The sequence below is a fragment of the Hypomesus nipponensis genome, chromosome 20 (genome assembly GCF_054491055.1).
Source record: "Hypomesus nipponensis isolate SF chromosome 20, ASM5449105v1, whole genome shotgun sequence".
Classification (NCBI taxonomy): domain Eukaryota; kingdom Metazoa; phylum Chordata; class Actinopteri; order Osmeriformes; family Osmeridae; genus Hypomesus; species Hypomesus nipponensis.
The window spans coordinates 10856944-10871874 of NC_140380.1; the positions used below are offsets into that span (position 1 = coordinate 10856944).

General features: G+C 43.9%; 1 protein-coding gene across 1 annotated transcript in view; it reads right to left on the reverse strand.

The window, feature by feature from the left end:
• ntm (neurotrimin) overlaps nt 1–11952 on the reverse strand; it is a 179433-nt gene extending 167481 nt beyond the window's left edge. The window contains exon 1 of the mRNA XM_084684172.1: nt 11773–11952. Coding sequence (XP_084540298.1) covers nt 11773–11833 — 61 coding nt within the window. The 5' untranslated portion in view covers nt 11834–11952. The remainder of the gene's footprint in view (nt 1–11772) is intronic.
• Between the last annotated feature and the right edge of the window lie 2979 nt (nt 11953–14931).

A 14931-nucleotide genomic window follows, 5' to 3' on the forward strand; every position in this document is an offset into this window, starting at 1 on the left:
CATTAAGGCTTATTCTGCAGACCTGTCCTGTAGGCAATAACATCGATCTGGAAATAATCCATCCACTATTGAACAGTACTGAAAACACAGCCTTCACTTCAGTTCACAATTAACTACCATGTGTTGATTTAAAAAGTCAAATTTGTACGATTTGTAGATGCTTTGGAACTTGTCAATATAGCACACCCTTTAGCTGAATTCAGTAGCGTATATAATACGTGTAATCTTTAACCAGATTCAGAACATATTGATAATAAAACAGCGTAGGTTTAAGCAAATCACAGAAGGCATGACTACAAAAATGACTACAAGTTCCCCTGTAATGATGATGTCCCTGATAAGATCAACCAACAACTTCAAATTGACTTCCAAGAGACTACACCTTACAAAAGTATTCAGACCCCCAACCAATTGTCTCATATTATTAAATTACAAATGGTACTGAAACGTCATTGTTTTTTTTATAGCACATCCTCAGTTGTTAATAAAAGTTGCCCCACCCACATCTGAAAGCAAACCTACGGTGCTGGTTTGACACGACTCGACCTTCAGATCCAGAAGCACTAGACTAGTTGCTTGAAACTTTGGTGTTCCACCCATATCCTACTTGAGAGGGCTTTGGAAACACCTCGTAAAGTTTTGCTGTTCGAACAACAGGAAAGGTCAGCAATGCCTGTAAGCGTCTCCCCAGATAATGAGACCTGTCTAAGGGTCTGACTCTTCATGCCAGGTGAGATCCAACTCTTACTGTGTGACAAAGTGGACAGAGATCAAATTAGTGGTACAGTACAGCCGACCTGTTCCAATGCCTTTAACTTCATGAAAGATCTCATGTCATTTGACTTCTGCATGGAATTGCAGATAGTTATCAAATGAATGTTACAGAATATAGACTCCCAACACTGGAAATTGCCAGTTTACTGAATGGACCGCCACCTGATACATCTGTAATATTAATCTGATAACTTAAGCTACTCGGGGAAACACTATAAAAATCTGAAGTAATCATCTTTGTTTTCATAAACACCTTAGATGCGATTTTAATCGCTGGCAAGCGCACCCTCCTTCACTGGACATTGTGTCTTACACTGCGCTGCAGCGAGAGGTTCATTTTCTGCTTCCTTCCCCTTTATAGGAGCAACAAAACACATTCACTTCTTCTCTTCTGTTGGCCCCGTCTCCCCCACACAAACACCACATTCATCGCAACTACTTTCCCCCCCTAATGTTCACCATTCATCTTCTAAAGCAGAGCAGCTCTGAAATTGTCCAGCTCACAGACTCTGAACTTACCTTTCCCTCAGTGGTAGGAACACTGATTTGAAGCCCACTGTATTGTTATACATAACCTTGACAGAGAAATACAGAAGCAATTCAATCCTGAAGCTGAGTGAAGTGGTGGGGGGTTTGGCCATGTTTGGAACATCAAGGAGTTTGTGATGTTTCCCAAGGGAAGGGTCCTATTTTCAACGCGCCATTCATCTTTTTTGGGAATCTAACTAGTGCTATTGTGAACTACAAAAGGCAAAAAGGATTTCAACAACTGTAGCTGTAAAACTGGCTAAATCCCCAATGTCCTTACCTGTCGTACTCTACTAAACATGGGTGGAACAGGAATGACTCTAATGCATCTCTTAATTAAATCTGGATGATCAGACCATGCATCATGATGCGTGGAAATAAATCTGTTTGAGATTGACAGTGAATCCCTCTCGCGGTGGTAATCACACCCATGTGCCAGGAACAGACTGTAAAAATCAATCAGGTTTATGCATACGAATACAGGGCCTCTCGGAGCGATCGCACAAATTGCTTTACAGTGTCTCATAATTGGTTATGCAGAAAACGGGGGACAGGGAGGGGAAGCATCAGTCATCGATTTCTTCTTTTCTTTTTGACATGGTGCATTTTGAAGGCGATGTGGTGAAAGAAACTAGTGTTTGAACTCGGACGGTGCAAGAGGGAGATTGTGTGAGGGCGAAAATCCATTCTGAGGCCCCAGCAGAGATTCGATGCAAAGCAATGAATGTCAATGTGTGTGTTTGGAAATGCAGCAGTGCTTTTGCCCTCAGTCCAAGTTGTGTGTGTTGATTTTAATATTCGATTTTAGTTGGATAACAAGATCTCACATAGCCAAAACATTTGGATTCATTATTCAAGCCAAATCCAACAACAGGTTAAAAGGTAAATCGTTTTGAGTAAAAGAATGAGTGAAGCGCCTTATCGCATGCTAATAAACATTATTTTCTCCTGCTCACTATACCTTGTGGCACAGCAAAAATAATAAACTTCTAAAGAACCTGCCATCTGGAGAGAGAGATAGAGAGTCGGGGTGTTTGAAAAGGAACACTGTGGAATATGCTAAGAGACAGGACTGATTCATTTCACTCTTTCCAGCTCCCTGGATTTCCTGATTTAGATATTATTTTAACCTCGGTGGCCCCCCACCACAACACCATGTCAGTCTATTGATGATCCAGTGTGGGTTTACCTTTTGTAGAATATCTCTCACATACTGATGAACTCGCCAGCCCTCTCTGCTCTGTGTGGGGGTGTTTACATAGGGAAGAGGGAGGAATCATTTCACCGTTTATGATAAGGCCCGTCTGAAAGGGTGTAAGCTAACAGCGGCTGATAATAGAGACTGGGGGAAACACATCGCAGGAGATAAATGGACACACAGAAGCTACAAGCAACTTAAATAAACTCCTTCAGGAAGCCGGACAGCTGTTATCCTTGGAGCAAACATGCCGATGTCACTCTCTCTATATTGAGCGAGACAGACAAACAAAAGGGCACTCCTCCGGCACGCTGGCACCTTGGAGACTGAGACAGAAGGAACCACAGCCGTGAGAGTCTGTCTCTCTGGCCCCACGATAACATGCCCTGCAGGGAGGCTGCAGGGAGGCCTGGAGGCCAGCGCAGTGTGGAGCCACCCCAGTTCAGACTCATCAAGAATTACTCCCGTCTTGTCTCATTTCATTTCTTTCTCTTTTTTTTTCATGCATTATTAAAGCGCTTTCCCTTCTTTTTTTGGACAGTTTTAAGTGACAGGGTGACAGGGAAGGCAGGGAGAGAGAGATAGAGGGAGAGAGATAGAGGTAGTCAGAGAGAGGGAGTCAGAGAATAAAGAGGGAATCAGAGAGAGAGAGGGAGTCAGAGAGAGAGAGAGGGAGTCAGAGAGAGAGAGGGAGTCAGAGACAGAGAGGGAGTCAGAGAGAGAGAGGAGGGACATGCAGCAAGATGCACGGGCGGGATTCAAACCCAAGCCCCTGTGGTGTGGTAAGCTCTCAGCCTAGACAGTACACACACTCACCCAGTGAGATACCGAGGCACCCAGTCATGTATTTGATCAAATAAATCTGGGTGCCCAGTTCTATATTTCTTTCTGAGCTTAAGTGATTGCTAAACCACACAGACGCCACAGTCATTCTCAAACACAAAGTCGATGTCATTGCTGACAGCTTCACTTCACCTACCGAGATATCCATGCAGACCTTTAACTCTGGTTAAATATGTAGAATCTCACAAAGGTTCGGTACACGACACTTTCATTAGTGTCGGGTGAACCAACTGAAGTAACATCAGGAGTCTATGCCTTAAGATATTGTGATTTATCTATCTGCAAATGCGTCCACTTGCAGTTGGTAATGAGATACTAAAATACAAGACAAGGAGATGACAGATTTATGATAAGAGTCCCGTTTGCCAAGCTGGAGAAGCTAGATCTTATTGCGTCGGCTCCACAGACCCGGTGTGCAAGTCAACAGTGTGATGAGGGTGAAGTTTGCCTCTGCTGCAATGACATCCATTAGAGGTATGCTGGGGAGAGAAAAAAAGATCTTTGTTGAAAGGTTTGAAGTTTAAGGATGGATATACCACTGTTTGAGGACGGATGTTGATTTGGATGAGGTAGTTAAAACTGACAGCCACTTCAGACCGTCGCACTCACATGCTTATTCTCTCTACATGAGATTTCATTGTTTGAAGTCTCTTCTACAACAAGCTGAAAATACACAAATTCACTATACCCCCAGACGCTAACAAAACAGTCCAGAAATAGCCTGTCCAGAAATACCTTCACAGGACTATCATTATCGATGGTTCTGGTACAATCCCCAGCATATATTTTTGTCTTTGTGAAGTGTTTCCCCTGCAAGGTGTACTACATCCATGTTACATACTGACGTGGGTTGTCTTGGGGAAGATTGCAAAATATTAAGGGAAATATGAAATACATTTAATGTCAAACACACCCTAGGTCTTATTGAAATGTTGCATCAATGAAGTAGAACAATAGTTATTACATCGATAACCAACCAAATACAACGTTCTGGATCTATTATACATTAGTGGTTGTATGGCTTCATTAAAACTTCACAAGGCTGGAAATCACATTGGGATTCTTATAAGACCAGTAGCCATTAACATTTAGTCATTTAGCAGACACTCTTATCCAGAGTGACTCACAGTAAGTACAGGGACATTCCCCCCGAGGCAAGTAGGGTGAAGTGCCTTGCCCAAAGACACAACATTATTTGGCACGGTGGGGAATCGATCCAGCAACCTTCTGATTACAAGCCCGACTCCCTCACCGCTCAGCCATCTGACTCCAAAGATAAAACATGTTGACTCGAACACTCTTATTGTAAAAGGGTCAAACAAATGTAAAGAAAGCTTGTTTGTGAAACGTTGATGCTATTTCAGAGTCTGTCTTTTAATTAACAGAAAGAGAATTGACCTTGGTTTAAATGTAATGTCCTTTTCCCTTCAAACAAGCATGGACTTATTACATTTCTGAAAGCATGCCCTGGTATGTCACTTAACCTCCATGTTTGAAAACCCTGCTTTTTCACACATTTCCATTAAACACAGTAGCTACAGACTCTAGCCTTGGGGATGTTAGTGGAGTTAAAGAATTGGAAATCATGTTTTCACTTTGGCATTAGCAATCACTTTAACATACTTAAATGCAAAAACAAAATGCTCAAAAATGGATTGTATCAACTGGGATGTTACATTGTATTGTATCATTCAATTTATATTTCATTCATTTAACAGGTGTGTGTGTGGCGTACAAATACTGTACCGTATAACTGTCTAGCCAGAATACAACCAGCCTTAGATTTGTCTCAGACTGATTGACACTGGCTGAACTTGACCAATTAATGTGGATAAACAAGCACCAACATTTCTGGAGACGGGACCTTTAACTGACCTGCTTCCCAGTTGCTGTTCATGTTGCCCTTTTACTTGGGAGGGCGGACAACTGCTATTTGAAAGGAAGTGAGAGAAACTGTTTCAAAATGTGTGATTTCGGTGGTCTTTCTGAAGTTACTGCTGATAAAACCTGCTATTTTCTCTAAAATCAGGACAGAACTTGTGCAGCAAAGATGGAAGCCTAGTAGCGATGAAATAATGGCCGAATTGCCGTTTTCTCAAACTGCTTAATTGCTCCTACTACTTTTTCAGTTGACGTCTTGACACATCTGCAAGAATTCTTAACTGGTAAGGATGGCTCATTGAAAGATGTTCCTGTGGAAATCAGGCTTTGGCTTTCTGAAGGGAAACCGTTATTTTTTCCAATTATCTTCACCCAAACAATTCCATGATTTAGGGCAGGTTTCCAACAAGGAGGAAAAGACTTCACACTTTGCAATAATGTCTTTGTGGTCTGTATGAATGATGTGCTATACAAAACCTATAAAAACCGTTTTCAGGGAACCAAAACAATGGGATTGTGATTAATGAGAAACATTTGTTTCTGTATTGACCTCAAAAGACCATTAAGATTGCCACTGAAGCGTTTAACATTAATTATAAGGGGCCCATAAGCTTCCATGAAATTCAATGAGCACCCACAAGTCTGAGGTAACACCAAAGGGTTTGCCGACACGTTTTCTGCTGAATCACCATCCATATTAAACCGTCATTTGGTTTGTTCTGAATAAAACTGAATGGAATCTTCTTAATATTATTATCATACACCCCTTGCTATTCACACATTGAAACAGTACAGTGCAACACTAGCTGACAAGCTAAAAAAAGAATTAACATCAGTCTGTGTTTTAAACTAGGCTACAGGAACAATCTGCCAGCTTTAAGGCCCTCTACCCAGCTTCACCCTACAATAGTCCTGTCAAGTATTGTGTTCATGGTTAATGAATCTAATGCAATTGGACCTCCGTGGACGTCAACACCGAACACATTACAGTGAGGAAAAGCTTTTTAAAAAGTCATCGGACCGATTTCACGTCAGACGATGGAAATAACATCATCAAGAAACACAACCAACCTATTTCAGACCTGTGCACAAAGTAACTCAATATTTGCTACATTTGCTAGAATCCTGTCATTTCCCAACTGAGCCGGTTTGTCGTTAGCGATAGGCTCAGAGCGGGAGCTCATCCTTAGCTTTGTGAAACCTGATGAGAAAACCAACCTAGAGTGACAGGGCTCTCGTAAGCTCTCACACACTGAATAAGAGCGTTAGCAAACGTCATTAGAGCTCATCTTCGACAGCTGCTGTTCAATTTGTGATTAAACGCTGCTATTATTAGCGTCTGTTCAACATACCTGGAGACCTACTCTGACTGATGATTCACTATGATCACATGGCACGCCTCGTCTCTGAGGTTATGTCTGGGTACACTTCCTTACGAATGCTTCACTATCAATATCAGTGTCTGTAATTTCTATTACAGTCGAGCGGAGGGTTGTCCAGTGTAACTACAAATGCAATATATTCATCAAACCGAAAGGTCATCTCCTATTTAGTGTCGATGACTTCTAAATCACTTTATTATCAACGCAAACAAAGAGACCCAAACCCCCTAGAGAGAAATCACGCGGGGGCAAAAAAAAGGAAACTATTTAAAGATTTGATATACTGTACATTGTCCTACAATACAAACAACAACAAATAACAACATATAATGTCCTTATTGATAAACACACACTAAGAAAAGCCCAACAGCTTTACAAAGAGACTCCCGTTTAACTAGCATAGAGTCGATCGCCAAGAGCTTTCCAGCACAATCAGTGATAGCACTAGGCTAATTGATATGTCGCCTTTTCTTCTCTATGAACCCGGTCTTCGAGTGAACAGCAAATCAGGCAGGGCCCCAGTAATCACTCTCTGGGATTACTGACCATGTGTTAGCTGACGGCTAACACCACCATCTGCTACGTGGTAAGTTGCGAACCACCGCAATGATGCAGAAATCTGTCGGTAAAACGAGACCCAACCAAACCTACCACAAACAAAGATGTTTACGGGTGCATTGCACCCTGAAATGTTAAGATTTGTGGCATCCTCATGTAAATGTTGACACAAAAAAAGGTCTGGAAAGTGTGAGAGAAATACTGATAACACGAGGGATGTGAGGAATTGAACTGTACATTTGAATATCTATACCCACTAGAGTCTGTCTCTCACATCGATGGAAATGCACCAGGCTTGATAGCAGTGTTTATTGTCTTTGGAGTATCAATGACAGAGTTGTAACAGCCAGGGAGGGTCGGTCCTCCATGTGGTCAGTGGTGCAGAGAGAGGCAGAGAGAGAGAGACAGAGAGGGAGAAAGGCAGAGAGAGAGGCAGTGAGAGAGAGGCAGAGAGAGAGAGACAGAGAGGGAGAGAGGGACAGTGAGAAAGGCAGAGAGAGGCAGTGAGAGAGAGACAGAGAGAGACAGAGAGAGAGAGAGAGAGAGAAAGGCAGAGAGAGAGAGAGAGAGAGAGAGAAAGGCAGAGAGAGAGAGAGAGAGAGAGTGGGAGAAAGGCAGAGAGAGAGCGATGTCTCTAATCGTATCTCTCACAGTCCTTTCAGCAGTGAGGTCACTGGTCATCTGGGTCTGAAGGAGAACCACCCCTGCATGCAGCCCTGCCACCCTTAACAAATGCAGGGCCTGCTATCACCTGACACAAGATTCAAGAGGCAGGATGATACTAGAGCCGTAACTTGTGAGACACGATTTCCACTCACAAAGGAGAGAGCATTATGAAAGTTTGAACATGTATTCCTCAGACAGCCGCGGGATATGTTGTTCCTTTTTCAATTCAACAATCACAACGGTCGGTTAAGTGGATAGCATTGCTCGAGGTGAATCTCACACAATTCTGTTGGTTCAATAACAACTAAACATAAGTCAATTGGACAATCCTCACTCACACACACAATCATTTTGGGGGGTTGAAAATAAGAAGAAAATTGTTGTCTGGTTTTCCCTCAAGTGTATTTCATCCCACTCAGTCAACAGCCTCTGGCTTACTGTCAGGCAGAGCATATGCATGCAGGAACTTTACAATGCCCATTTGTCAGGAACACTGGTTACATAGACTGAGCCGACACAGAGTGCCAGCACTGACGATGGCGGCATTCCTCGGCCACAACAGGCCCCGTGAAAGACTGGGGCCTGAAGTCGTAGTGTGGGTTCCTGGGCTGATTATTAATCAGCCTCGCCGTTCTGGAGACCCGGGGCCAAGTCACGTGGCCACTTCACTGGGGGGACTTGGCAGAGTCAGACAGGGAAGAAAGCCTCTTCTGTTCGCCTCCCCTGTAATTTTATGTGATTGAAAGTATTGTTGCGACATAATAACGGACCAGTGTTGGACTTTCAGGGGATGTTTGAGCCAACTGCCACTGAGGAGGAGTAAGTGCATCACACTGATTCCGATGAGGGACAACAATTAAAGGAGGTTTCAGACGGTTGTTCCAGTTAGGAGCCGTGGAGTGTGGAGTGAGTGATTGTGATAATTTGTCAGGTTGCCTTCGCGCCAAGAACTGTACTCTTTGTGAGGTTGTGTTTCCTTCAAAGTATCAATGTAAAGTATTTGTAGTAATCTACCATTTACAATAAATATTCCCAGTGTTGCTGCAGTGCAACACTGCGATGATAAAATGTTTCTCCGTGCAGTGAAAAATGTGCAAATATGATAACAATGACCTCTAATCTATAATTTGCTCCTTCAGGAAATGAGCAGGCCCTCTTGTTATTTTGACGAAATGGGCAAAGTGGCAATTTCACATCTGGGTAGTAACCGATGTCAATTATTCACGCTCGTCAGCTGCTTCTAATGCGCCTAATTTGCTTAATAACATATCATGCTGAGAAGCACAGAGGAGAAGTCATTTCAAAAAATGAAGCTGCAGTACTCGATTCATAACATAAGGGGACCTTCTTGCACAGAAGGATGACACTTGAAGGTACTACATGCACAGACCAGTCAACAAGAATTCAAGTAAACTGTCCTAGTGTACAGTATTACTCAAGTAGTACTAATGTACTGTAGTACTACTGTATACCTATGATGTTAGGACACATACAACTATATTTCTTACCTCTCTATATTGACTAGATACTCTCCTGTAACCCCCATAGAAACAATAAACTTTTTTTTTTTTACAATATCCAAATTGACTTCTATATGAATTCTGCACCCAAAAAGGGAAGTGTAATATTCTACACATCACATTTGTGATCCTTTTGTCTCACATGTATGCGTTTGGTTCCTATTCAAGATCCCTGTGTCCCACTTTGTGTTCAGCGCACATGGAGGTTGGCAGAGCCACATTTTACAGCCAGGCGTCTCCAACCATCCTCCTCTGGTTCCTCCCAGCTTCGTCTAACCCTTCACACGGCAACAGAGAGAGAGAGGACAGCCTCTACACGTCAGCAACAGAGAGAGAGAGGACAGCCTCTACACGTCAGCAACAGAGAGAGAGAGGACAGCCTCTACACGTCAGCAACAATCTCCATGTCTTTTGTCCAAGCAGCCCTTGCCCGCCACCCCCCCCCCCCCTCCATGCCCCGCCCCTCCCCCCCCCTCCATGCCCCGCCCCTCCCACCCCCCTCCATGCCCCGCCCCTCCCACCCCCCTCCATGCCCCGCCCCTCCCACCCCCCTCCATGCCCCGCCCCTCCCACCCCCCTCCATGCCCCGCCCCTCCCACCCCCCTCCATGCCCCACCCACCACCATGCCCCATCCCACACTTTACTCTCTCTCTCGGTCGGTAGTCCAACAACAGCTGTTGCTCCAAATTGCGACGTAACCACCAATAATTCCTGCCTTTGGCGGAGAGGGGGAGTCAGGCTGGTGGAGGGAGGGGAGACAGGCTGGTGGAGGAAGGGGAGACAGGCTGGTGGAAGGAGGGGAGACAGGCTGGTGGAGGAAGGGGAGGCAGGCTGGTGGAGGAAGGGGAGTCAGGCTGGTGGAGGGAGGGGAGGCAGGCTGGTGGAGGGAGGGGAGGCAGGCTGGTGGAGGAAGGGGAGCCAGGCTGGTGGAGGGAGGGGAGGCAGGCTGGTGGAGGGAGGGGAGGCAGGCTGGTGGAGGAAGGGGAGCCAGGCTGGTGGAGGAAGGGAGGCAGGCTGTTGGAGGAAGGGAGACAGGCTGGTGGAGGAAGGGGAGGCAGGCAGGTGGAGGAAGGGAGACAGGCTGGTGGAGGAAGGGAGACAGGCTGGTGGAGGAAGGGGAGTCAGGCTGGTGGAGGAAGGGGAGGCAGGCTGGTGGAGGAAGGGGAGGCAGGCAGGTGGAGGAAGGGGAGACAGGCTGGTGGAGGAAGGGAGACAGGCTGGTGGAGGAAGGGGAGACAGGCTGGTGGAGGAAGGGGAGTCAGGCTGGTGGAGGAAGGGAGACAGGCTGGTGGAGGAAGGGGAGTCAGGCTGGTGGAGGAAGGACCAGGGAGTACAAAGGACAGGCCAGTGAGGGGCTTGGCGGGAACGCCGCAAGGATATGTGCTGCATCCTGGCAACGCTCAGAACAGACACACAGAGAGAGAGAGAGAGAGAGAGAGAGAGAGAGAGAGAGAGAGAGAGAGAGAGAGAGAGAGAGAGTGACAGGACAGAGAGAAGAAAGGAGAGGAGAGAGACAAAAGAGAGAGGGGGGCAAACAAGCCTCTCCTCATGGGTCCTGCCACCAGTCCTCTCTGATGTAATGTACTCAGCTCTCTACACAGAGTGGTTGGGAAGCAGGCAATATGGGATTAGTTATTTTTAACAAGCCTAGTGGTCCTTAAGAAATAGTGAGTCTCTTCTATGATTAACAGTTGAGGCCAGTGAACTGGGCAAGCAATTCAGCGACTTAATTTACCAATTTTGGAAGATTTTGATTGATTGGTCAAAGTCTGGAAAGTTTGGGCAAAAAGGACATTCTCATTAGGGATCATTTTCAACCAGACCGTTATAGTTAACCCATGTAATGATAACTAAACTAGTTCTATTTAGGCTTCAAAATAAATATATAAAACAAAATCCATAACCTATAGGAAACCTCACGGGGTTGTCCTTGAGATTTTGGCTTTAGATATTGCACCAAGAACCATCCTCGGGTGAAGACGATTTAACTTCGATGACCTTAACATGTTGCCGATCCGGATTAACTAACCTACTCAATCTATTATATGCCGACCTCCTTTCCGACTGAAAATATAGGCGATGTCAAGATGCTCTGAGTGGAATGACCAAAGCCAAGTTGGCACAGAATTTAACATACTATTCCGTTCAACGTACAAACATGCAACAATCTATTTCAGAGAGTTGCACTGATGATATGAGAAAAGTTGTTTTACAAACACAGTAACTGGTACCTTTTAAGTATGCCAATTGTGTAGCGTTTCACCAATTTCACCTTGGTTAAAGCGTTAGGTGGTTTAATGCCATTTTTAAACCCATGCAATTTAAAAGGACTACATCACGTGTGATTTTAAAATAAAGGAACGAAAATAACATGCGTGAGTAGCCTAAGATATCCCTTTCCGAACATTTTAAATCACATACCTTGTTGCATCAGAAGAAATGTCATTCCTACCAGCATAAACCAAAACACGGGATTCTTCATGATGATTGGTTTGACGGGTCTTTTCAGTGTGGAAGTGCGTTGTTGGTCAGAAATGGACTTCAAAAGGAATATCTCCGAAAAGTGAGGAGAAGCAGAGTGATGTTTCCACAACGTGTCTGTCCTTCTATCTAACTGTAATGCGGCCACCAACGCAAGCACTACAGAAGTCCCTCCTTCACCGATGTATTGGTCGTAATTTGTGAGTGGCTGCTTGCTAGGCTTGTGGTGCGAACGCCGCCACTGTCCAAGAACCCGCTGCTATTCCATTAACGAAGTCAGCAACATTAGACCACTTGTTTCGTTTTACAACAACTGGGTCCGCATTTTCTACTGAGAAGTATATCCATATGGGTTCATGCAATCAACGGCAGGATTTGTTTGAAAACAATGAATATTTGTTCTTGATTAGGTTGAGCTTGGTTGATTTTGTTAAACTATTTGATTTGGTTCAGAGAATAGGCTACAATGTTGTAACGTCTACACTGGGAATAGGCTACATTTTAGATAGAGCCAGGTACTTTATATTCATGTCGAATAAACATGACATGGATGAATGTAGCCTACATGTTTCGGTACATTTTTCGGGGGAAAGATAGGCTAGTCATTTGACAGTAGCACATTCTGATTCTGCACCCAAGCACTTAAGCTGCAACAGGATACAATGACAGTTGGTAAGCGCAATAACAATAAAAACGCAGTTCCTTTGGCAGTTGGCTGTTTGGAATCATATTTTTGCTGCATGGTGAGTCTTGTTGGTATTGGTTCCAATGAGTTTGTGTTGGCAACACTTCACTTCAGAATTTAGCCAAATTCTGTAAGCAATCACATCCTTTAGCCACTTCCAGATGTTATGAACGCAGAGCGGTAGAACGCAATATATATATATATATATATATATATATATATATATATATATATATATATATATATATATATATATATATATCACTTTCAATTGCTTTGGTACAGGGCAGTCGATCGGGATAATTACGAAATAAACTGTTTGGTCAGCCCCATTATTTTTGCAACGTCCAGACTGATTTGTTTTCATCTTTTGACCGCACGACGGCCAACTCAATTAGTTTCAACTGAGCTGCGTCTGTGATGCTGTCACACCCTCAAAACAGTCGCCAAAGGCAACGCCGAAGATCAAGACATCTCTGCTGCCTCTCCCTGACGCATCAGCCTAATGAAACCTGATTCAATTCAATTATACTTGCAGGACAGTAACTTTAAAATGTTTTTTAAGTTCTAAAAAGCCTATTAGATCTTGTATGGACAAAACAATATCCTGTTTTTCTTAGTTGTAGGATAGCCAGGATCCGGATGGGCCAATTATCAACGTAATTAAATATCTGTTACATCTAAGGTTCCTCCTTCTCCCGACCACTAGGGGCAGTGTCTCATGGATTTGGTTGGGGTTCAATGTTGATACAGTCTTATGTTAAAACAATATCCTACAGTATATTGGACCTTGGTTTTGATCAAATCACGAGGAAGCATTAGACTCATGTTCAATGAATAATGAGACACACTCGACGCACTGAGATTTGTTAATGTCACTCTCACCTTCTCTTCCTTCCTCCCCCCAGAGGAAGGGTATTAAGTACAACCAGGTACAAGACCTTTCCCACAGGCACTTAGGGTCCTGAACTCCCATAACTGTTAGCCTTTTATTGCCAGTGTCCTCTTGGTCTAATGGTAGTAGTGTGGCAAGCTGTGTTTGAAACCTCTCAGGTTAGTCTCCAAGGTAGGATCTTCCTAGAAGGCTAGGGCAGAGGAGATCAATACTGCACGAGTGGTTGGAAAAACCATTCTGCTATTACGATGATGCAGACCTTAAAACCACAGACGTCTGAGAATGACTGAGTCTCCTAATCGGACAGGGAGAGCCCGCCTTGGTGCAAACACCATGCGACCCCTCCCGGGCAGAGAGACAGACCTCCTGAGGAATAAAACAAAAACAAAAAGAAAAGGTGGGCTCCATAAATGACATCATATTTTAAAGATAGCCTCACATGCTCATATCCACGCAGCTTTAGAGCCAAGGCAAGATCGATTCAATTCCCATCGTGGGGGTCATGTATCACTATGGTATAATGCTCAGTAGCCCCTGCATCTGGTTACAGTGTTCAGTGAGAAGGAATGATCGTTATTCTAAAAAAAAACATTAAAATAATTCCATGTTCACAAACATCTCACTCTCTATATATACATATATATATATATATATATATATATATATATATATATCCATGTATATGTGTATATGGAAGCATTGAGTCTCTGTGAGGTCAAGAGGTTATACAGGGAGGCCCCTCACTGAGCAGAATATAGACATGGAACGCACACAGTCCAGACTCGTAGGAGACAGTAAGAGAGGAAAACATGGACGAATAGGGACTTATGTGATTAACGACCACTTCACCTTCTGAACGTTCTAGTGTATCAGTGTACTGACCACTGAAGACCCGTTAAGGAAGCGATTCTGTACATTCTACATTTAACATGGCCACTACTGTATTTAAGCTCTCTTGAGAGAGTCTTCACTCATGCTAGCCACTCTGTTGTGGATGGGTGGCATGATCCGACATTGAGCTAATAAAACCCTTTTTCTAATCGTTGTGACTCTTTCCAGCCTGCCTGGTGACAGATTCACCCATACAATATATTTATACCAACAGGTTGAGAGACACCATCAACTGCGTTCCATATGTACTGATGTTTTCACCGCTAAGAGCAGTGCTTTTATACTGCGTCTGGTTGATGTTGAGAGGATTCACTTTGATGACCTTCCTGTGATCTTTCTGTCGTTTTCCTGAAAAGCCCCTGGAGTCAGGACTGTCTCCAGGGAACAGGAGCAGTTTACAGGACACAAGGGAACATTGGTGTCTTGGGTGGCAAAGCAAAGCAAATAGGCCGAGTCTGTTTGTTTAACCTATGTTTTCAACCCCCATGTTGATGATTACAGAAGGTGGCGTCACCGAAAGTAAATGGTTTTTAATGTAAATGCGAAAAGAAAAAAAAAAATCTTTAAGCAACCCACCCGAGAGTGACTGCGGTCAAATTCGGTGAAGTGCAACTGTGAGTCAAGTCCA